The 25,025-nt window shown below is 42.8% G+C and overlaps 1 protein-coding gene across 2 annotated transcripts in view; it reads right to left on the bottom strand.

Annotated features, from left to right (window-relative positions):
• Positions 1 to 25,025, bottom strand: part of Mob3b (MOB kinase activator 3B) — a 185,925-nt gene that overhangs the window by 15,357 nt on the left and 145,543 nt on the right. For both annotated transcript variants that reach the window (XM_076845927.2, XM_076845928.2), the window contains exon 3: positions 16,240 to 16,442. In XM_076845927.2, coding sequence (XP_076702042.1) covers positions 16,240 to 16,442 — 203 coding nt within the window. The remainder of the gene's footprint in view (positions 1 to 16,239; positions 16,443 to 25,025) is intronic.

The raw sequence follows: 25,025 nt of genomic DNA, 5'->3' as shown, positions 1-25,025 counted from the left end.
TGTGTGTGTGTGTGTGTGTGTGCGCGCGCGCGCGCGCGCGTACATGCACGTGCCAACAAATATGCAGGCTCTCAAGTGCATGTGTACATGTGAATGGATAAACACATACCCGCCACCCACGGAGAATATTTATCCATACTGGTGTAAGAATCAAACTGTTCTTTTTTCAAACCCTACAAACATTAGAAATAAGTCACTAGAGGTAAACATATCCAGCCTCTGGATTTGCACTGGTTCACAGAAAGGCAGAGCTGCGTATTTCTTAAGTCCTCTCATTGAACCACGAGAGATGAGTGACAGACAGGTGGGGCTGCCTCAGTGCCTGAGGAGAGCCAGAGTGTGAATCAAAACTGCTTCTCAAAACTATGTAATGTTTTGAACAACCTACAATAAAAATTAATTAAAAAAAATAAATAAAAAAAAAATAAAAAATAAAAAATAAGTCCAAAAAAAAAACTGCTTCTCAAAATCCCCTCCCTGGAGCCCTGCAGGGACCTCATGCAGATTGACCCACTGGCTCTGCAGATTGACCCACTGTGCCTTGCCATGCTGGTGCCCTGTTACCCTGACTAGGACAGTACAGTGGTGCAGCATGATTTCTGCATCAAGTGATGCGACCTGTGACCCAGCATGGTAGCCCTCTCTGACTTTCACCGCTGCTCTCTCCCACTAACACCCAGCTGGCCTCAGGAGGCCCCCAGGAGGTCTGCGCAGCTATAAGGGTCTAGCCCCTCACTCCCACAACTGCATTCATCAGCACAGCTGGATGGGTGGCTGGCAGAAGCTCCTTGTGCCCTTATTTGGGGATGAGCCACATCTTCTATGAGGGATGGAAGATTTAAACATGGCCCACTATCCACCTGTGCCTGACTCTTTGAAAGCTGGGTGTGGGAGGGCAGGTAAGGAATCCTGACCTTGACTTTCATCAGGGATAGGCGGAGGTGAGGCTACAGGACCAGGCTTTCACCAAATGTCAGACAAGCTGAATGGGCCTAGCTTTAATGATATTTAAGAAGCCCTGAAGAAACATGATTTGTCATTTTGGCGGTTTTCTCAATTTCAGGGCATGGGTCCCTGAAGGAAGAATTTACCTCCCCCTGGGAAAACAAAGAATCCCATAGAAACTGCCAGCTCTGCTGAACTTCACTGTGGGGCAGAGCTGCCATCACTTCATAAGACCTCTATTGTGTGTCTGATGAAAACATATGGGGAATTTTCATCCTCAGTGAGCCTGGAATTTAGGAAGTTTTGTCATTTTTTAGAAGGCTCATTGCTTTGACAGAAACAAAGTATTACTTTGATGAAGTAAATAGACCTGGAATAAACTGGAAATTTTGTTTTAATAAACTCAGATCCATAGATGCTTCTCGACGACTTGCAATGGGATTATGTCCTGATAAAGCCATCACAAGTTGAAAACAATGTAAGTCGAAATGCATCTAATACTCTAACCTACCAACCGACCATCCCAGCTGAGCAGCACAGAGCCCTGCAGAGTGAGGTCTGTTCCCCCAAGCATTGACATGGCTGATGGGAGCTGAGGCCCACGGCTACAATCTGGCATCTTGACAGAGCATCTTAGCACATTGCTAACCTGGGAAAAGGTCAAAACTCAAAATCCAAAGTGTGGTTTCTACTGAATATGTGTGTTACTTTTGCATTATCATAAAGAAAAAAAAAAAACGAAAAGTAAAAAGTTGGACCATCATAAGTTGAGCTGTTATAAGCTGAGCTGTTGTAAGTTATTTGAATACCACCGACTGAAATGTTCTCCAGCTCCCAGAGAGAAAAAATCGAGGATCCTCAGAGCTTTAGCATCTAAATCACGATTTTGTGTCCTACTTTATCACTGACTCTCCTCTCTGTGAGGTGGCCAATGGTGTTCCCCCTGTGGAGAAACTGGAACTTGGTTTGGTGACTTGCCCAAGGTTATGTGATTAATACTTGGCAGAAAAAGAATCTGAACCAGGACTACCATTCAGATCTTGTCAACAGGCCTTGGAATCCTCCTGTTTTCCCTAATTTGTATCAGGGACCAGAAAAGTACAGCTCATGAGTCAAATCCAGGCTTTACCTGTTTTCATGTGACCTATAAACTAGGAATGTGATTGCATTTTCCAACAGTTGAAAAAAAAATCAAAAGACTATTTCATGTGCATATCATATGAAATTAAAATTTCAATGTCCATAAACAAATCTTACAGGAACACAGCCACACCCAGGGGCTCTGTATTGTTTGTGACTGCTCCCATACCTCAACAGCAGAGCTGAGTAGTGGCGACAGAGACTATATGGCTTATATGCCCAAACTTTCAGCACTGGGCCCTCTTCAGAAAATGTTTGCTGAGCCTGCCCTGCACCAGGCCAACACCACAACCAGAGGGGCTCTATAAAGTCCACATGGTTACAAATGGATGCCCAATCTTTCTTTCCAAAATTGATCTGGCAATAAAAAGCCCATTATTTCTCCTATCTCAGGAGACCAGTCATGCCACACCATTAAGTTCCTACACACCTGAGGCAAGAAAGGAGAGAGCTCAGCATACCTGCAGTCCTTGGCAGGTAGATGCCTAAGGCTTCAGAGGAAGGGGGAGGGGCAAGTCCTTTTATTTCCTTATTCTCAGTCTCAGGAGTATGGATATGATATGAGCTATACCTTTAAGAATTCTGCCTACCAGGCTAAAGGTGATTTTTACCTAGTGGATTTCCTTATTCATTTGTTCTTCTGATATCTTATTATGAGAATGGAATTTTAGACTTTTTAGCAATAAGGAACATTATGGGCTATTGTGGTTATTCTGTGTTTTACTCTCAATAGAAAAGGGAAATTGCCTAATGTATTGGTAGGTAGCAGTTTGTAGTAGCACTACCTCAGTCCAAAAGAAATAAAAGTTGTCCTTTTTCTTTGCATACTTTTGGTTCCCAGTTCTGGCCTCAATTGTATCTCCTAAGACCTGCTCATATGTGAGAAACAGCAACAATAAAAATAAAAATTACAGGCCTCAAGAAGGAAAGATCTAGAGCTGGATGGTAAGTAATGGTTGCACAACAAGGTTAGTAAAATTAATGCCACTGACCTGTGCATGTTACATAGTTGATAAATTTTATCTTATATATATATTTTATCACAATTAAAAAACATTTTGAAAGCTTCATAGCTATCGATTTTGGAAAAAATTAAATCTTCAAAAAGGAAGATTTTTACATACAATTCCATTAGCAAAAAGTTTTTTAAAAAGTTCTCAGAGAAGGGGCTTTGGAAGATTTGAAGATTTATTGGGAAAAAATTAACACTACTGTGTGTTCGCGTGTGTGCTTGTGACAGTAAGTGCTTATGCATGTACATGTGTTTACCAGAAAATATCCATTTCCAACTAATTTAATTCCCTCTGTTCCTGCTGCCTGTCTTGGAATTAAAAATGTTTTTAAAAACTCTTCCATTTAGAATGATCTCTATCAGCACAAAATGCCGAGTACCCTTTCACCAGAAAAAGAAACCAAAATAGAATAACTATGTCTGAGAACTGCTTAGAACTTCGCCATCGAAAACCAGTGACACCACAGGCAACCAGCACAATCCCTGAGCACCTCCTGAGAGTCCCCTGCAGTGCACAGAGGAAGGCTGTTAAAGAGTGAGTTCCAAAGAAAGAAAAAAACCACAATAGAAACCTTAAGCTGAAAATGGAGTTCAGCCATGGGCAGGAGTGCCAACCTTAATGAGAAGTCTTCATCTTTAATCACTGGGCTGTAAAGCTAAAGCTGAATGTGCATGTGGTCAAACATCATAACCATTTCCCGTCAATTTGCCAAGTTTTCCAAAGATCCATAGGTTAAAACCTCTCAGCGTGTGCTGCGAGCACTCTGGTGCTTTCCACCAGCTCCTCAGAGCACGGGGGGTGTGGGGTTGGTTCTGAAGACTCTTCTGTGTGGAGCGCACACAATAGCAACAGCTGCTCACAGCCCGGGCCTGGCAGCGACGGGGTCAACACTCTCAATGCCAACTGGCAGTGAAGCTGATGACAAAGGAACAGCCATGCTCTGTATCCCTTGGTGTCTTCAGCAAAACAGTCACTGCAGACCAGCAGTACCCCTCCAGTACAAGGCAACATGTTATGAAGTTGACACTAACTCCATCAAATGACCTGTCTTGTCTGCTTCATCCAAGCCCTATACAACCCAGTTGTCCCCTCTGTTCCCAGCACACACACAAATACTTCACTTCATCTGCTTGCAAATTCTGGATTTTCAAGATCAAGAAAATTTCTTAAAACAGTACTGTAAGTGTAGACACTGTATATGGGTAGCCAGGTTGTAATGGGCCAGAACCTCTCTTACTTCCCAGGGGCTCCATCTGAGGGTGAATGGATAACTCCTGAGCAAATCTGCACTCCTAGAAGGAACACTTTATGCCTGAGATTTAGAAATAAAAGAATTGCTCTAATTAATTGCCACCACTTAAAATTCTTCACCTAAAATGTTCTAATTGCCTTTGGTTTGGAAACACTGGGTGTCTATGTCCACAATGAAACCATTAGCTGGAGATGCATGGTGGATGCTCCCTCAGGGTGTGACCTGTTAAGTCATATTCATTACCTATCTGGCTTCTGTAGGCTAAGGGTTTGGATCTTTGGATTCACAGCCATTAAATGTGCTGAGGGCAGGGGTCATCATGTCTTTTGAGTGATCTTAGCACTTGGCGCCAGCTCTTTACACACCATTATCTCATTTGAGTCCTTCAACCATGAGCAACGCATTGGCTGCCTGGATCACAAGCATTGGAATTACCTGGGTGCCTATTAAAAATGCAGACCCGCGAGCCACATACTGAGGCATCATATGTAGTAGCACAGCCCATGCATCCAGGTCCCTCACAAGCTCCCCAGATGCTCGTGTACAGGAAAAAATTTGAAAAGCCCCACTCATAATCTTACTGGGGCATACCTAGGGTGTCTATGCGAACCACCTGGAGAGCTTTACTTTATCTTGGAGATTCTGATTTAAGGCTGGGATAGAGCCTGAGAATTGGTATACCTGAAATTGCCTCAGGTGATGTGAAGCAAGGAGAGAGAGAAACCGCCTGTAAACACCTGTTTGCATACCTGGAACAGCTATGGTGTATGGGGACTTAGGGCCCTGGGAGACAGATGCATTTCTCAGTCATGGCATCCATTGGGGCCAGTAAGAAGGCTGAGAGATGAGCGGTTTGACTCCTCTGGGCACCCTCTGAAGAACCCCACACAGGCCTTTCCATCCAGCTGCTTTGGAGCCTGATGTTTAGGTCTGATGCTTTTAACTTTAAAATGTATAGTAAGAGACTGACAAAGAGCTAAACAAAAAGTTTCCTGCCAGTGGGTTCCTCATGTCTTTCTCTGTGACATGGATCACCTTTTTGTTATTATAACCAACTGAAATGCAGATATTCTAATTGACCCTTAGAGATGAATTGCTACTTTTTTAGTTTTGTCTTACTAATTACCCAGGCAGCAAGGAAGTCAAAAGTTTTCAGCAAAGACTTGTCAAAACATTGATCTTCTGAATACTGAAGGTGTTTTAAAAATATGTTGGGTGCATTTCCTAAGAATACTTTTTAAAATAAAATTTATTGAGGTATATTTTGTCTTCAGTAATATGCTTTTATTTAAATGCACATTTTGATGAGTTTTGACAGATGTCTGGTCCCATGTAACTAACACCATAATTAAGGTACAGTGTTTCTATCACTCCTGAAAATTCTCCCTTGCCCCTTTGTATTCAGGTCCCTTGACCAGTTTGGGGCCCCTGCCAACCACTGATCTGCTTTCTGACACACTGGATTAGACTGCTCTAGAATTTGACATAAACAGAATCAAACTGCATGGGCCTTTTGCATCTGGTTTCTTTTACTCAGTACAATATTTTTAAGAACTCTCCAATAGCATGAATTATCAGTGAATAATATTTCGGCTGCTTCTTTCATGTACTGGGCGTAAGAGCACAAGGGCCACAGGATCCTACTTCAGTGGAAAGAGCAGGTTTCTGGAGTGGACAGCAGGTTACAGTGAATTGAAAGGGAAGTGAGAAAGCAGAGACAACTGGCTAGATTGGCTTCTTCCCAGGAAGGGGAAGAGGCAGAGATCACAATGAGGTAATGGGAGTTTTCACTGAGGCAGGGGATTTCTAAATGAATAGAAAAGGGTGGAAAGCATGCTTTACCATTTCGGACACTAGTCCATAAAAGATGATGGCTTCCATCTTGGTTACCCTCTCTGGGATCAGGGCACCCTGGGAGTGAGCAGGGAACTAACTTGTAGAGTGAAGGATAGTCATCCCCTAGGAAGGGACAGGTAAGCTGAGACCTGCAGAATTAGCAGGACTTAGGAGAACACGAGGTGGAGTGTTTTGTATACAGAATGGCTTGGAGGTGACAACACATGGCCCATCATTCAAGGAATGCTGGCAAGTTCCTTTTGGAATAGACTATATCTCTTTTCATTTAGATCTACCTGCATGCATTTATTTTTATTTGTTTTTCCAGTTAGATTCATGCTATAATTGGAATCTATTAACACTAACATGGTGGAGCTAGTATTGATTCTTACTCTGTCCCTCTACTACATATAGCTGTACCTTTGCCAATGGCTTGCATATCTGACCTTCATACATAAGATTACATCATGAGAAAAGGTTCTAAGACCATACAAGTGGCCATGTGAGACCCTAGATGGGAGCCTGTCTGTAATCTTATCCTCATGCCTTTATCTTGGTGGGACAGATGGGTGATGAGAGAAGAAACAGTGTTACATTTCAATAAGTAAATCCTTCCTTCCTTCAAGCCAAAATACTCATTTGATGGTTTTTGGAGCCAAAGAATCTGGTCTTATCTGGCCGGGAAATTTGAACTAGTCTAGACCACACATAGCAGCCAAAATTTGGCAGGCTTGCATTTGGGCACCAAGCCATACTGACTATTCATTCACATTTTCATATAAATGCTCAGGAAGATGAATTAATCCCTATTGCGATTGACATTTTGCAGCAATTTCCAACACTGTAGAACACAGAAAGAGAGGCAGTGAAATTCAATAAAGAAATCCCAGAGACCAACAGCATTCCTAATATTTTAAGCTCTTTCCTGACATGGAAGGTCTGATGTGAGTCCTGTGGAGAAATGTTAAGCTGACAGCTTTGAGTTTTATCTATTCTGTACCTGTAAAGTGGGAGAGAAGTGGCTTAGCAAAGAGAAGCAGACCATACCAGGGGCTTAAAGAACAAAATGGAAATGCCCCATTCAGGTAGCATAGGAACAATTTAGAATACATGGGCAGCCATCAGTGGTGGGAGGGTATCCCTAGTGTGTTGTGGGAAGGACCTCTTGAAGACAGAACATTTGATCTGGAAGTGTTGGACAGAATGTTCCAAGATGATGAAAATGTTCAAATAGTTCAAATGTTCAACACACACACACACACACACACACACACACAAATTTCTGCAAACAGCCCTAGTCATCACATGTGGCTTTTGAGCATTTGAAATGTGGCTAGCAAGATTGAGAAATTATATTTTACTTTCATTAATTTTAGTTTAAATGGCCACATATGGCTAGTGGCTACCATTTAAGGTGGTACAGCTCTAAGAATTAGACAAAAGGATATCATTCTTTGAAAATGTAAGCTTCTTACAGAATGGAGATGTGTGTTACTTGACTGTTACTCTGTGCTCAGCACAGTATCTGACATACAAACGTGTTCTTTAATAGACACCCAGCAGCCCTAATAGGGGCTTATAGTACAGAAGGTAGATCACATAAGACTGTGTAGTCAGAATTTCCCAAACGGTATTTCAGAGCTTCAGACTTACAGAATGCTTGGTGGAAGAGATTCCTTGATCAAAGAAATGCTGCACATTCTATGTCTTTCTTAGAGAGTCAGGATGCACATTAGCAAATTGAAGAGACCTGAATTGCAGCATTAACTCAGTGTTTCCCATACTTACCTGACCATGGAACTCCCTTTTCATATAATTTCTTTTGACCTCCCTTAGATCTAGTAGGTTCTGAGGAAAATACTTTGGGTAACAATGAGTAACGATGGGAGTAAAAGGAAAACTTCCAGTTAATTCCTAGAAGATAGGAACCCTTGATTTTCAGCACATGGCCAGCAGCAAGTAATAAAGGTTTACTGAATGGTGTAAAAGGCACTCTGCTCCAGGCCAAATCAGAGGCAGCCCATAAACCATCTCCCCAGCCGAGGTCAGAGAGAGGGTGGAAGTGTGCACGCAATTCTAAACATTCTCAGGCTGCCATAATGGGCACCTGCAGAGCACCACAATAATCCAGCACCTGAGAATTGGATGCAATAGCAATTCAAAACAGAAAAAGAGAGTTATGGGAATATATTAATTGTTTTTAAGCCTGCATTTTAAAATCTAAACAAAATGGCTAAATATTGAGAATTTGTTGTAATTAGAATATCAACCCCCATATAAAGGAAGGATCAATCAGAGATATCGGATGGTGTGAAGCAGGAGGGGGCATGGACATTAGTAGAAAATAAAAATGATAAAATGGAAATCTGAGTGAGACCAGGACAGAGGTTTGTTCCTTAGTACTTTCTGGGCTTGAGTTTTGCTAATATTTTAATAAGGATGGATTGGAGTTAAATATAATTAACTATAGTTTAAGCTAAAAATTATTTCTAATTATTGTTCATGCACTTATCCTTAAATGTAATCAATTGTGTAAAGGCCATTACTTGGTATGGATTAATTTCTTTTTAACAAATCCCTTTTTTTCTCTTTCAAAACTTAAAGTTAGAAAAATCAATATAAACAAATCTCTTCAGATCAAGTTAAGGAATCTGAGCCTTTTATTTTCACTTAGTTTTAATCACCAGAGATAGGAGAGAGCCAACATAATTCTCAGTCCTGGACCTATAGGCCGCTTGTCCTGTGAGCTCCAGTCTTTGTTGTAAAGGCCTTTTACATGCTTGAGGGTTACTGATTACATAAATGATACATGTATGTGATGGAAAACCTGGAAAGCCCCAGAAAGTATCAAAAAGAAGCATTGCCCATAATTCCATCCAGAGAGAATCACTATTGACATTTTTTGCTATATTTTCTTTTTCCACTATGGACATATGATTAATGATTCTCCAATACAGCGCTGGAACCTGCTTTTATTACTTAACATTAAGTGCTGACAACTTCCTTTGGGCACCATTTTCAACCCTAATTGATTATATTTTTAGGCCTGGAAATTAATTGAACCATATCTTACCCCTGACCTGATTAAATACAAACAACAACAAAAAAAAAAAAAAATAAGCAAACAATAAAGAGCAGAAAAATGAAACCCCAAACCAATCACCTACCATACTACAAAACAGAAGTAAAAGCTCCCTGGACATCAACAGGGATGAATAAATAGAACTGGCAAAGACATGCGGCTGAGTTTGCACAATGCAGCTCCCTGAGAATAATGACATATTTCTTTGCTATTTTTCAAATTGACACATTTGAATTTATCTGCCAAAGCTCCTAAAATGATCTCTGGCAGGCTCTACATCTCACCTCTGGGCTTTTGGGTTGCCCTAAGCAACCAACCACTAGCTAATACCAACACACACACACACACACACACACACACACACACACACACACATATGCACATCATCCAAAGAGAAAAAGTCCTGTGGATGCAGACTCCAGCTACTGACTGTACCATGATGGGCTTTAATCCATGAAAATCCACGAAGGCCTCTCTAAGCAGAGAGAGGTTAGCTTGGATAGAAGATAACAAGCCTTGAGACATGTCAAAGATGGTAATCTCAGTCAGTCAACATGGGGGACTCTAGAGATTATTTCTTTTACAGATGGGAAAACAGAGGCCCAGAGACATTACAAGCCTTGCTCCAGATCAGACAACTAATGTGGTAACTTAATAGTGGAAATGCCATTGTAAAGGCCAAATTTGCCAGACTCATGGGCTGAAGATCTTTCTTCTACAAAGGCTGTGTCCATGTTTGAGCCATTTGGCTGAAAGTCAAGGAACCTGCCTAACAAAAAGCAGTCTGCAGGCTTTTGTACAGATGATGTTTCAAAAGAAAAGGTCTTTTCAAAGACCCTACAATGGCTTTTCATTGCCAGCTATTGTGGAGAGCTGCTTGGCTCATGTGAGAGGCTCTGCTTCTTTTCAAGCCCTGACCTGATCTTGCCACTGCAGGCCAATCTTGGCTACTGCACTCACCCAAGCTTCTCCAAGGGAAGTACAGGCACAATCTGGCCATGTCTTAAGGGAACACAAGGTCTGCTTTTGCTTAGGCTCAGATGGTGGGTTTCATGATGTGAGGCTTTCTACATCTTTGGTCTTCAAATGTCTAGTCCTCAAACTGCTTTAAAAAGTTTCCGTCTTAAAGGGATGAAGCCTAGTATGAATGTTAATCATTCGTCAAGAGTTGGCAATCTTGTAGGTGGGGTGGGACCAGTGCCCCAGTGTGACAAAATGTCAGAATGACAAAATGGAGAAGAATGTGGCTCACATGATTAAAAACTGCCCACCACACCTCTCTGAAGTAATGGCGACAAGTGTGAGGGTAAGAAATAGCAGAAGAGTTAACAAAGTATCTGGAAGTCAAGAAAGGGAGTCGCTGCTTATTTCTTGAAGACACTTGCCCATGGTGAGAACATAACCATGGGTGTCACACCACGTGGGAAGACTGAGGAGAAAGAACCAGTAGGACTGGGCTTTGAAGGCCTCTCAGATGGAGCTTCTCTTCCCTCCTCGTTCTTGCTGACTTTCCCTCTTCCTCACAGGCTTTTTGAGGAGCACTCCTGGCAAATACTGATCTTTAGATGTTTCTCCTTTGTTTCACTTTCCTGCCCCACTGAACTAACTCGCAATCCTAGAGGAGAAAAGACAATGTGCCAAAAATTGTATTTCTGAAATTTGAGGATAATTTTCCTCTCAGGTCTTTTTTTTTTTTTTTTTTTAAGCGTGGTCTGCAAACCAGCAGCACCACTGTCACCTGGGAGCAAAATGAACACTCTCAAGTCCCATCCTGTCAGACGTATGGAATCAGAATTTGCATTTTGGCAGATGATTCCGATGCATGATACAGTTTGAGACGTACACTGAGGATGCTTGGTATTAGGCACTAAACCAGATGATTCTGATTTGCATATCCTGGACGAAGCTCAGATCTGCATGTTTAAAAACCCCATCCTCAGGGGATTCTGACGCAGGTAGTGTGTGGACTCCTACAAAGAAACACTGACTGAACCACAGATCTGTGGCCCAAGCACCCAGCCAGAGGTAACAGAATAGCCCTGCTGTAACCCTTGGTTTCACAGCAGTACCTCTACAAAGTGGGTGATGGTATAATCATTTTCCTGGTTAGCAATAAGGAATGGGGTCTGGGAGAAAGAATGGGAAGGCTCTGGACCTAGGTCACTCAAGTGTCAGCGGCTATAGTAGGGTGTACCTTCCTGTCTGTTCTTCCCACCTTGCCACTCTTCCCCTTCCTGCCCTAACCAGCTCTTCATTCACAGCTACTGCACTGCTAACAACCCTCATTGAGTCTGATTTTGTTTTTAGTTAAAGGCCCACAAAATACTGCTGGCTGTTTGTGCTTCTTCAATCAGGGCCTGGCCCATTTTCCAATTACCAGCGTCATTTGGGCTCCTTTCCTCCAACTCTGAACTTGCTTGAGTTCAGGTCATCTTCAGCTGATGCATTTACATGAGAAACGGATGATCTGTCACATCTGTCAGTGTGCCAGCCTCCCCCTCCCTGTCAGACAGCAAGTGAAATGACAAGTGTTTCCCTGGGTTCCCAGGCTGCTGGCTGCAGAGGTGGAGCAGCAGGTCCCAGTGGGAGCCACAGTGCAAGCCCTGGAGGCTGACACACATGCTGGCCTTCACTGTGCTGGCCAGTGTGACCTTTTCCCAGCTTCTGAATTCCAAACTGTATTCCCACTAAGAGGACTGAGAGGGTGACCAACTATCACAATTTGCCTGGGACCAAGGTTTTTCCCATGTCATGGAATTTTCAGTGCTAGAATTGGTAGGGGTGGTCACCCTGTTTGGCATACCAGGACACAAAGGCAGTGTGAGAGCATTCCACATTTCCTGGGTGATCTATCTGGAATCTGGGACAGAGATCATTGAAGGCTGTGGCCACCTTTTTCTCTGTCATGTCTGAAGCTTACAGTGCTTCCCTTCACTCATTTATGCCTTATTTTGTTTTTAATCTCTGTTACAAATTGGATAAATTGGGTAAAGTATTATTTTCAAAAAGTAAATGGCTAAGTGAAGGTCTGCAGGCATGTTCTGAGGTAAGGAAGGTACAAAGGAATGGCGGGGGGTGCAATCCCTTTGTCCCTAAAGTACTCTTCCCAATTCAAAAACATATTAGGTATTTATGATGAACTAGGGACCATGGAGGTTTATGTCCTCTTATTCCCAGTCCTCAGAGAGCTGACAGCCCCATGGGAGAGACTGATTTAAGTACAATTAATTATACTTGCTTCAAGGCTACCTAGGGGTTCATTAAGAGGGAGAAAAGGCCGAGAAACCTAGGGAAGAATTAGGGTAATTCTTCCATACTATGTGCTAAGTACATTTCTTACATTTATGTTGTCATTTAACAGCTAATATTTCTTAAGCATTTACCATGTCACTAACCCATTTCATTTTTAGAACTCTATATACTTATTCCATGAATGAAGAAAATGGGGCTTTGAAAAGCTAAGTATCCTTACTTAAGGTTGCAAATTAATAAATGAGGAGTCCAGGGTTGGAACCCAGAGAGTCTTGAGTCTTGTCTCCTGCCTTGTATGACACTGAATCTCCTACCCTTCAGTGTGTTGGATCCTCAAAGTAACACATGCCAGATACTCAATCAACGTCAGAAAAAAGCAGCTGGTTGGTCTCTGGGAGCAGAGGGTGGCTGTGCGTGGTGGAAGCACAGAGGAAAGAACGTGGTGGGTCTCTGAGTTCTACACTGGAATCCCAAGGCATGACTCCAGGAGCGCACCACTGGTGGTGTGAAACCTCTGGGAATGCTAATTTTCTAAAGAAAACTGTCTGGACAAAGGCTGCCCTTCTGGCCCCTGGCTCTAGTAGAGTCTAAAGAATGTATGAACAGAATGTGAAGGCACAGACTGATTTCTTCCTCATCCTTCCAGGGCTGAAGTTGGGAGAGATTCATTATATTTTATTTCCCAGCCTGCTTTATAAGCTTCTGGAGAACCTATCTTTCTTACGCATGTAGAATATCTGAGCAACTTGCTTTGTGCAAAGAGAGTACTTGAAATAGGCAAATCAGACAAAAATGCATTGATTTGATATGCCACATCTGATCATAACGTGTTCATTGCAACAGCAGACTCAGAAGTCCGATATTCCAGTACCATCAACTTAACGTAAGTTTTATCAATAAGGATCCACAAGTGTAGCACTCTTCCTAGACACCAGATTAAGCATCCAGAGCCTGACATCATAACACATCCTCAAAAACTGTCACAGCATCTATTCTTGTGCTTTATAGGTTTTGGTTTGGGTGAAGCAAATATATCATTTCAGAAAAATTAAGTATTAAAAATACTAACATTAATTTCCCTATAACTATAATTAATAAAACATAAGTGTAGGAAGAATATTGTTCCTACGAAATTTATAGAAATAATAAACTCCTGGGGAAAAACTGATATTTTCTTGCCCACTTCCACTGTTAATAATTCCTGGTTAATCTAATCATAGTTTTTCTCTCAGACCCCAAAGTGGGCCTGTTCAGGGCCTGCCTGTGACTCTGAGACTTCAAGTCAGCTCCTGGCACTGTGAGGTGCTAGAATTCCTGGGGCCGTTCTTCTTCAGTTAGAGAAAACAGATTTTTTTCTTTTTTTTGATGGCAAAGAAAGGCTTTCTCTACTTGCTGATTTATACTCAGCTTTATCCTATAATGGTCTTTATGCTTCTGTGCGTAAAGGAGAAATTGACTTTCTGCTCTATCCATCTGATGTTCTGTTACTTTAGCTCAGCAACACTGAACAAGTGGACACTCAGGACAGGCCTTCTTTAAGGAAGGTGTTTTTCTTCCACCTGTTGATGCTCACTAAAGGGAACTGAACTCAAACCCTTAGATGCAGAACCATGTCCCCCCACTTCTTCATTGACATGGCCCCTCTCCAATCTTTCTTTTGTCCTTGACATTTTATGAAATTAGCTTTATCAATGGTTTCCAGTCTTTTAACTTCCCTGAGTTATTTGCGCAACCTTTTCTTCTTGTGGTGGCTGTTTACCCAACAGCCTTTATAAAGGACAAACTAGTAAAACTCCACCATCAATGAATTTTAGTTTATTTCTATTTCAGTTTTCTAACTATGTACAGAGATAACTTATTTTCTGCCCCCACCCAGAGCTTTCTAGAAAACTGTTGAGAAAGAAAATGAAGAAGGTTAGCTTTTCTTTAGCCAATGATGTAACTTTTTTTTTTTTGTTTTGTTTCAGGGATCGAATTCAGGCGTGCTTAACTAGTGATCCACATCTGCAAACCTTTTTTTATTTTGAGACAGGGACTTGCTAAGTTTCTTAGGGAGGGTCTTGCTAAATTCCTGAGGCTGGCTTTGAACCTGTGATCCCCCTTCCTCCACCTCCCTACCTGCTAGGATTATAGGTATGCACCAGGCTGATACATCTTAATTGTATGCAAAAAGTCTTGCTGTATTTCAGAAGAGTTTAGTGATGCAAAGAAAAATATTTTTTGACACGTACTCCCACAGCACGATCATAGATTGTGAACTGAGAAATTCTGAAGGTGACATAAAGTTCATCAATATCTTCTTTGCCAAATACAGGTGCTGTACTATATTAAACATGTCTTTTATTTTTTGTATTTTGGTTCTTTTACATCTGGGCCCTATTGATCCTGGAGGCGCTGCCTCTCCCAGCAGCACTGGCTAATTCCTAGAGACAGTAAACAGCTCTTACCCAAACTGTTCACACAACAGCCAATACAAACCAGCCAATCCAGAGCCCACCTCCTCCACCAGGCTCTCACACCAACAGCCCCAGGGCCGGGACCAGACAAGTAGGGACAGCTCCTGTGCCCCAGAATCTGCTGAGATTACTCAAACTAGTGAACCCTAAACCTGTTTATCCTGCCATTCCCATTCCTTCTCATGGAAACTCCAGAAAAGGCTCTTGCCCGTTTTTTCCTTGTTCCCTTGGTCTCCTGGCTGACCCTTGCTTTTGGGTTGTGTGAGATTTAACAAAATCTTTTCAATGGCAGTTGTCTGACCTGTCAACCTAGATGTACCTACATCATAGAAAACCTATAATTAAAAACATGTAAATAAGGAGATTCGGGGTAGCAAAAACAGACATCCTGTCCCCAGCATTCCGGACGTCACTCAAATAAATTCAGATGAAACTTTGGTTGCTCTGTGAGCTATACTAAGCAAAACTACCACTTTAACTGTTTTAAGAAAGAAATGTTGATTTTAATACAAAGCAAAGTATGCTACTGGATAATAAAGTACTCAATCAAGTGGAAATTGCTGTGATTAAAGTGTTTACATTAAAGTACCTACGGATTCCAAAGGGGATGGAGTTTTTAGGGTCCTAGAATTCCAAAGCACCCCTTGAATCCAATGGTCAAAGTAGCTTAGAAAGAAAGTGAAAATAAGCCTCACTCACCTATACACAAATCCTAGTGCTTCATCTTCAGTGTTCTGAATTCTAATACATTCACTATAATTTCACTATAGTGGATTCACTGTGAAGGGCAAAGTCTCTATGGCACTAATTCTTGTTTAAGGCTTACTTCCACTCTGTCTCAAAGGCAATTTTACTTAACTTTGTATGCCCAGCAGCTGGCACATAGTAGGTGTTAAAATATTCATTTACTGATAGAGGAAATAATTCTGAAACATCCTTGTGAATAATGTAAGTGATACCATGAGAGATCCAAGATGCCCCCTTAGGATATTAAGTAAATAAGTGAATGGTTTCAGAGTTGAGAATTAAAGCTACTTCCTCCAGCCCAAACCACCATATCCCCCCTACATTATGCCACCTCTCAGGGAGCAATCTCAGACACTTAATGGCAACAGTGGACATCTTGGCATCTCTGGGCTCAGCTGACTACTGAGCCCTCTCGTTCTGCAACTCTCCAGCTAACATTGTAGGCATTTTCCATGGGTCTGGCAATGCACTGTGACAAATGGCTGAGCTCCTGGGGGTGATTTGGGTAACACTTACCAAGGGCTCTAGCTCCTTGCGGTCTATGAGGTTCATCTCTGTGACGAAGTAATAGAAGTGTTTGTAGCAGGTGTTGACGTGAGCCTCTGCGCCCATCACAATGACCCGGTCAAAGTGGTGGATGTAGACATGGACGAAGACTCGGAAAAGGCGGCACAGGATCTTCTTGCAGATCTGAAGGAAGTTCTTTGGGAAGGGAACACCTAGAGAAGCAAAGAGGGAAAGGCATGAAACCACAGTGGTAGGAGGGAGCAGTGGGGAGGTGGCAAGTTAGGAAGTGCTTTTCTGCTTCTGTCCAAGGGGCAGCTGCTGCACTCTAGCCCAAGAGGCCAGAAGGGGATGGAGGATCAAGGTTATTAGAGCTTCTGATTTCTCAAGATAATTCAGAAACCTGCTGTTTTATGTGAGTCTGCTATGTGTTTTTTTTTTTTTTTTTTTTTTAATGTTAAGTGGAAGTTTAAGAAAAAAAAATACAACACTAAATAGATGATAAAACAGAACATCTCTCTAGGTTAGGCTTGATCTGCAAGTCAGCTTGTTTGCACATTCTGGTCCAAAACCTCTCCCAAGGTACATTGTTTCTGAGGTAGGCAAATTCAGCAAACTCCCCAGATACTATGCATTGGTAAGAGTTAGGGGTTATGTTTCCTAAAACAGAAAGGGGGAGCGATTGGAGAGTCACTCAGATTTCCACTGCTCTCAACTTGGCCAAAGCAGCACAGCACAGGGCAGAGTGGCAAGCCCACCTCCTTCCTCCCTCTCAAACACTATTTAAACTCTTATTATTTACACTGTCTTTAAGTGGCAGCATGTTGTAATGGATTTCTAAGTTAAACAGACTTTGTTTGAATTCTTATCTTCTCCTTTTCCAGCTGTTTGACTGTGGGCAAGTTATTGAACCTCTGTTTTCTCGTCTGTAAAAGAGAAATGAAAACAAAACAAAACAGTCATAGTAAGACCCTCCATGCAGTTGGGAGGATGTTACCATGAGTAAGAGCCTCTACAGTGCCTAGAACTCTACAGGAACTCACTCAGTGGGACTCCCTACTCTTCTTTCTGCAAGGTAAGGTCCGGAGCACCTAGCTTCCGGAAAACTTCCTCATCAAGAAAAGACAGACAATGACCAGCCTTTCAGCAGAATCGCAGAGCTCTGCTCAGGGAATGCCCCGGGTTCCCAGGATGCCCAGAGTTTTGCTGTCCTTGCCTCCATGGGGACCTGGGGCAGTTGCCTGCTGTGAGACTCTGTAAAGGGATCACCTGGTCCCCCAGGGCAGGATGAGACAGACAGGACACAGCTGGCAGTCGGCAGTGACAGGATCTGCCTTCCCCAGGGTCCCCGCACTGATATTGGCTTTTCTTTAAAAACAAAATGGCAATATATCAAATGAACCCAGGGAGAGTCTCAGGCAAGGCTTGGCATCTGACTCTCTGGGTAACAGATGCTGGGGGTGTGAGCGTAAGGGTGAGGTAAAGCCAGGGGGAAGGTGGAGGGCAGCCACTTGCACAGCCTATGGGCTTTCTCTGCTGGACCAGGGCCGCTGAACCCCTGCTTCAGGTTAGGGAGGGTCTGGAGCCTTCCACAAAGCCCAAGTCCCAGAGGGGATGGAATCCCTGCTAGGATAGGTGTGTTGACTTCAGAAGATGAGTGCTGTAACTCTTCCAGATCTTATTAGTCCCATTTCATAAGATGACCAACTCTGAGACTCTGAAGCATGATTCAACTTGCTAAAAAGTGGCAGGTCTGGGATTTAAACCAAGTCAGCTGATTCTCAAATTCAAAGTGTGAGTACATCAGGAGTGTGACTGGCTCTCTTGCCTAGGTTAGAGGCACCACACAAAGGGGCACCTGAGGCTTACTCCTGTTTTTTTTTTTTTTGTTTGTTTGTTTCTTTGGTTTGTTTGTTTCTTTGGATTGAACCCAGAGGAACTTAAGTACTAAGTCAAATCCCCAGCCTCTTTTTATTTCTCATTTTGAGACATGGCCTTCCTAAGTTGCTTAGACTTTGCTAAGTTGCTGAACATGCTTTGAACTAGCGATCCTCCTGCATCAGCCTCCTGAGTCACTGGGATAACAGGTGCACCACACTGCACCCAGCTGAGGTTAACCCTTCAGTGGTGCAGAAACATAAGTATGCATAAGAAAAGAGATGGAGAAAGAAGGGTCCAGAAAAAGTCCACAGGGTTGAAAACCACATCTGGAGGCAATAGAAAGTCAGCTAATGTACTCTGCTGCCTACAAGGAAAAATGTGCTTTTCTTTCCCAGGCCTTACAACCGTGGACCTGGGACTAAGAGTGAAAGCTAATATTTACTGAGCACTTAATATGTTCTAGGGCCCATGCCAAGACCCTGGTAAGTGCTGATAGAGCTCTCAGAACAGCCCTTAAATTATTATTTCCATCTTAAATTATTATTTCCATCTCACAGATGAGTAAATAGACTCAGGAAAATTAAGCAGCAGCCCAAGTTCACCTAGCAGGCAAACAGAGGAGGTATTTGCACCCAGGTGGCCTGACTTCAAAGGCATGAGCCCCTGGTACCCTGAAACCCAATGATGCTGCTCTAGGGCTCTACCCACACCTCCAGCTCCACAGACCTTCCTTTCTAGGTTACCTGGACTTCTTCAGCTTACCATTCCCTCCCCCTGGCTCTCTAGTCTGGTGGAGGTTCACCAGTTGCCAGGGGACATGAGGAGTTCCAGCTGTGCCAGTCCCTCTTCCTGGCCCCAAAGGCAGTGCCTGCACCCTATGTGCTAACCACAGTGAGGCAAAATCAAGGATAAACAGAGGATGTTCACAGCAATTTCTGCATCCCTCCACATTATTCCCAGGCTGCTTTTCTCCATCCTGCCTCTGCTCAGCTCTGAACCCCTGGGCTCTGTCCTCTGTTTCTTACCTGGTCTCTGGCTTTGTCTATGGCCTTGATGGCATTTGCCCTTGTCACTTCCCTTTGGGTTATAGCTTTAGTGTGATTGAGAGAAATTGATATCAGAGTCTGGAAGACCTAGTTTCATATCCTAGCCCTTCTGCTTAGTGGCTGAATCAGCAAGTCATGTAATCAATCTAGTTTATTATAAAATTGATAAACATATTTACTTTATAGCATTCTTGTAACAATATATATGCTGTGCCTAGACCTTTGTAGGAACTTTGGAACTAAGCTTTATTTTGTTATTTTCTATCTGAATTCTTTGGATACATAGGTATTCTGGTTTGGATCTAAAAATATCCCCCAAGGAGCTCATATGTGAGGTAATGCAGCAATGTTCAAAGGTGAAAAGACTGGATTATGAGAGTTGTAACCTCATCAGTGGATTAATCCCATTTGATGGGTTAATAATTTGAATGGACTATTGGATAGTAACTGTAGGCAGGTGAAATGTTGCTGGAGGAGTAGGCCATTGGGGGGATGCCCTTGGACTATAAGTGTCATGGCCCCTCTTCCATTCTCTTATTTTTGGACACCATGAGCTGAGCAGCTTTCCTTTGTCATGCCCTTCCAACATGACGTTCTGTCTCACCTCGGTCAAGAGCAATGCTATCGACTAACCATGGACAGAACCTCTGAAACTGTGATCCTAAAGTGAACTTTTCCTTCTCTAAGGTGTTCTTCTCTGCTATTTTGGTCACAGCAATGAAAACTGTAGAACCCCAGGCTCGGAATCTCTTGGTTCTGGCTACACAGTTGGGCCTGACTTGCACTATTCCTTCCCTTGTGTGTGCTTTGTTCTCCAAGAGTGAAAGCTGAAAACGGCTCAAGTCAAGACAAGCTCAGCAGGCATGACTTATCACCCCAGGCCAGTTCTGAAAGCTGAGCAGCAGTTGGGCATTCTAGGGCGTCTGGAGCCAAGGGGGTTTCCCACTAAGCTAGAGATAAGATGCAGGCCACAGAGTGTGGGGTTCAAAATAGGAGAGCTACAGGCATTTGAGAAACTTGTTTGATCACTCAGGAGCCAGTTCTATAGTCCGTATACTATGTTAAGCCTTTCCTCCCTTTCTCTCCTACCTTCCAGACATTCAGATGTGTGTGTGTGTGTGTGTGCGCGCACGCACATGAATGTATTTTAAATGAACCTTCAAAAGATGGGAAGTAGAAAGGATCATTCCCCTAGATATAAAGAACCTGTATGAACCGCCTCTTTGGAAGATTCTGGAATTTCTCATCCTGTGTAACTGGCCTTATGGCAGCAAGATAAGGCCAGAGTTAATCCACTGACCCAATCCCTTCAGTGATAGAAAACTGACTGATCTATTTTCTTCTTGGTGCTGCGAGGAAGTATCTAGTCTGCATTAAACGGCCACAAAAAAAGGGAACCCTGAGTGATCCTGAGATATGCATGGATGTCAGTGAATTCCAGAAACAACCTGAGCAGTGGTATTGTTATTTCTGTATGTCAAAACAAGGATCCTGAGGCTTAGCTCAGCTAAAGAACATTTGCTTCGTGCCACACAACTAAAGGAGATGGAATAGAGATCAGAGCCCAAGCTCATGTGCATCCTGTGCCTTCTGGTGCCAGGGGACAGATGATTGAGTGTCACTTAGCTTACCTGTTAAGTGGTGTCACTTAGCTTACTTGCAGAAGAAGCTCAAAAAAAATTTTTTTGTTGTTGTTCTTTAAAAAAATATAGTAAGAAGAATGAAAGGCTAATGGATTATCTGAAATGGATACCTGGCTATTGACAGGGGCAGCCTAAATATGAGCAGTGTATTCATGGTGGAGTCTGAGCTAAAGGCAGTGTGTGGTCCACAGGGCACCATTCGCTTTCCTCCTGACCAGGGCCAAGCCCCTCCTTCCACCCTTTCCACTTCTTTTGAGTATATAATATACTATGTGCCCTTTACTTCAGGATTTTTCAAGATGTATTTTTTAAAAAATCATAATCCTGGTAATCTTGACTGAAAAGGGAAGGCCATGAGTTCAAACATATTTGCAAAAATGCCATTTTCATAAAAGTTTATAATATAGCCAAGTGTAGTAAAGGATCTCAGAATACCTGTAGCAAAAAAATCCCTTTCCTCATAATACCTGTTGGTTTAAAACAGTCTGTAATCAGTCTGCTCAGGTTTCATTTCTGGCTTTACCACGTAAGAACAATGTAGCCATATGCAAATGGTTTAGTCATCCTAAACCTCAGTGTCCTCATCCCAAAAAACCCAGGATATAGTAATGTTACCTGTCACTCAAGAGGTTCTTGTGAGGATCGAATACATATGCATATAAAAAGCTTTCCTTAATGCCTTGCAGATGGTAAGCACTGTATTGTGAGCTAGTTTAATATCCCATTGACCAAATGTTCTTTGCAACATACTTTGGGATTAAATTCCCTGTATGTTTATTTTCAGGAGAGCAGTCTTGGTATTAATACATCAATTCTGAACTTGCAGAAACTTAAGAGTGGCAGATACTCAATTAAACACTAGGTTATACTCTGCTTTACATTATTTTCTCATACATATGTACTTATGTATTGCTGTAAGTACTGGGGGGAAAAGACTGTCTTATACTTTGATTCTACTCTTTAAGAATACCTGGTACGAACAAGGCAGGTGATATATCATATCGAAATTGAATCAGAAAAGACCAGTGGCATTATTTAGTCAAGACATGAATCCATCATCTCCTATTTGGGAGAGGAAAAAAAGCCCACAGCAGAAATATAGCTTTTTTTTTTTTTTTTTGCCTGTCTTGATATAGTCCTGGCTTGGAAGGCTGCACACTACTTTTGGGAGGAGAACTCTCTGATGCAGAATATTTTTGATCCAGTTTTGGGGTGGCAAGAAGGAATCTGAAACTCCTCTCTTTATCATTCAAACCTCCTTTCTCTTTTCAGTCCAGTTTTTCAGGTGATGAGAGTTAATTTTCAGTCACTGTACTCCACTAGAAAGTTAATGCCAGACAATATTAACTGAAATTATTTCAGTCTTAACTGAAATCATATATCTTAAGGGTTTGGAGTTAGACTTTGACCAGACTTCGCATTCAGACTTTGAACTCTTAATTACACAGATAGACTGATGACAATAATTCCTGACAGGTAGATATGAATCAGTAATATAGAAAGCATCTAACCAGAAGTCTTTAAGTGACTTGTAGTCACTCACTGAATCTTGGAGCATGCTCTTCGCCCTTCCTTTTTCTCACCCTCAGGACATCCTGTGACTCTCAGATTAAAGCTGGGAAATTTCAGAGTCCAAGAAGTTGACCTGAAATGAGAAAATGAGTCTAGACGGGTGCTCCACAAAGAAATGGTAGGCATCCAGGTGTGGGAAGATGACCTGAGGCTCGGATGACCCTAGGTCATGTGGAGTGGCTTGGTCTGGTGGGTAGGTCACTACTGAAATGGAGTTAGTGAACCTGAAACAGAGCCAGGTTGAGCTCTGATTTCAGAATGGGGCCAGGCATCCAACACGCCTGGGCAGAGGTCAGGATCCAAACGCGTCACTCCTATGAGATTCCGGCAGGAAATTGCCTAACAATTAGACCGAAGGCAGGACCAGAGATTGCAGGGAGGAGGCTGGCCCTGGAGCTGGGGCAGAGGGGGAGGGGGAGGTGAGTGCAGGCCTGGGGACTCTCTGGAAGCAGGAGAATTTGGTCCTCAGTCAAGAAGCCAGCCTCTGACAGAGCCCTGCAGAGTTTATGCAGTGTCTAACCACAGCTTTCTGATCTCTAAGCCGAATTCAGGGAGAGAGCTAAATGGAGCATGGAATACAATATTTCTCTGGAGCCCGCCTGTGGATTTGCTCTCATCTCTGACTTAGCAAATATCCTTTTTCCTAAGTGAAATTCAATAAAAATTCCAGCAATTTCTCAGCTTCGAGCCATTTTTCTTGCTTCTTCTATCTCTCCTCTTCCCTCCTTTTCACTAAGTCCTCAAGTGCCCCATTCAATTCTTCCTTTGGGGGCACTCCAGAGAGGAAATCAGTTGCCCATGTGGCTTGTGTTATTCTTTTTATCCTGTTACCAAGACCACAAAGGGAGAGTCCCTTACACAATGTGTAAATGCTTTGGATGACAAAGCCAGACAAGATCTGGGGGGTGTTTCTGAGCGATGGGCTGCTCAGTCCTGTTTTCATGGTTTTCTCTTTGCTTCTGAAGAGAAAGGCTGATGCTTGCCAACGAGACTCTCTCCTGTGGTCAGTGCTAGGCTGAACTTGGGCTTTGGAGGTATGGAGCTTAGGACTTGTCTCCATGGACCCCAGAAAACTGCCCTCAAATACCTCCAGTTCTGCAAGCAGTTGGAAGATATTCCACCCTTTCTCTTTCCTTCATCAATGTCCCTTCTTTCTTTAGGCCTTAGCTCAATCTTCCCTTATCCCACATTCAGGGTCTCTGGCATCTGCTGCCCTGCTCCTGAAATTTTCCTGAGCACAGATCACAAGTGGTGACCCCACAGTATCTGTGGGCATCCTTGCCTCAGGTCTGTGCCCAACCGCCCCCGGCCTTCAATCTCCCTGAGCACAGGGGCTGGGTCAGTCTCAAAATGGTCTCCTTAGCGCCCAGCAGGAAGCCTTGAGTGGGACGGGTGTGAAATCAATACTTGATACCTCTTGGAATGAGAGTCAAACTCCTCTGCCATCTGCTTACCTGAAATCAAAACTCAGAAAGATCATGGGGCAAACTTTTAGGACTTACAGAGCTAAGTCATGATAGAAAGGGATCTGAATTCAAGTCTGCCTTGATTCCAAAGCCTCTACTCTTTCCACTCTGCCAGGAAGCTTTGCAGAGTCCACATGGCTCCTTTTATCTTGCTCCAATCCATTTGTCAGAATTAGGGAAACAAAACTTATTAAAAGATGAAGGTAGGAAAGGGTTGTCTGGTTCTTACTTCTCCAAAGTTTTGTGCCAGGGTTAAGGACACTGGTTAAGTATTTGGCTCTGGAATGCTCCTACTTGGGTTTAGATTCCAGCTGTGAACTTCCATGCTTGCTTGCCCTTGAGCAAATCTGCTAACTTCCAAAAGGTTCAGTTTCCTTATCTGAGGAATAGTGACACTGATACCAGCTGTTCAAGTGATTGAAGCCCTATGCCACAGGCACACAGAGGAATCCAGTGAATGGCAGCTGAACCTTAGAGATGGTTCTTCCTCATCATGGTACCAGGTGAGAACAAGTAGAACAGGAAGTGAAGCTGCCTTTTCCCCAAAGGACAAACTCTTTCCTGGAAATCTGATAAGAAGAAATGCGATATATGGGAACATTACAATAGCTGTCCTGGGAGCTTCTACGTGATACATGACAAAAGCTAATGCTGGCCAATCTTTTGGGGACCCCTGATGGCATATCATGACAGTGACAGGAAACGTCCACTTTTATCCTTTAAACTGCTATTCATTTCTGAGAACATTGGCACTGTTCTTTCTGTCTTTGGAGTCCAGGAACAGGGGTGCCACATGTGAAAATCCCTCTACAAGTCATAAAAATCACTCATTTTCAATAGCTCATGAATAAAAACAACATCCCACACACGTGGGAAAAGAAAACAGACCTCTTCTGGCAGCGTGGCAGAGAACACACTATTTCCAAAATCTTGCAAAACAAAACACAATTGGATCATGAGGGGAAAAAATGAATACAGATGTTTCTTAAAAATATGCAGTCCCCTCCTCATAGTTTACTTTCCTCCTCCTTCATATGAATATTCCCATTCCCCACCTCTTGCAAAATGTAACTATCTACGGGTATATATTTATCAAAAGAAGCCTCATGCTCTTGCTGATGCCGATGAATTCAGCTGCCGAGGACCAATTCCTTCTAGCAGATGTTTTGTGTTATCTCAATATGTTCCTC

This window comes from Callospermophilus lateralis, chromosome 2 (assembly GCF_048772815.1).
Source record: "Callospermophilus lateralis isolate mCalLat2 chromosome 2, mCalLat2.hap1, whole genome shotgun sequence".
Taxonomy (NCBI): domain Eukaryota; kingdom Metazoa; phylum Chordata; class Mammalia; order Rodentia; family Sciuridae; genus Callospermophilus; species Callospermophilus lateralis.
The sequence above is the reverse complement of the archived record's forward strand: the minus strand, read 5'-3'. Positions and strand labels throughout refer to the sequence as shown.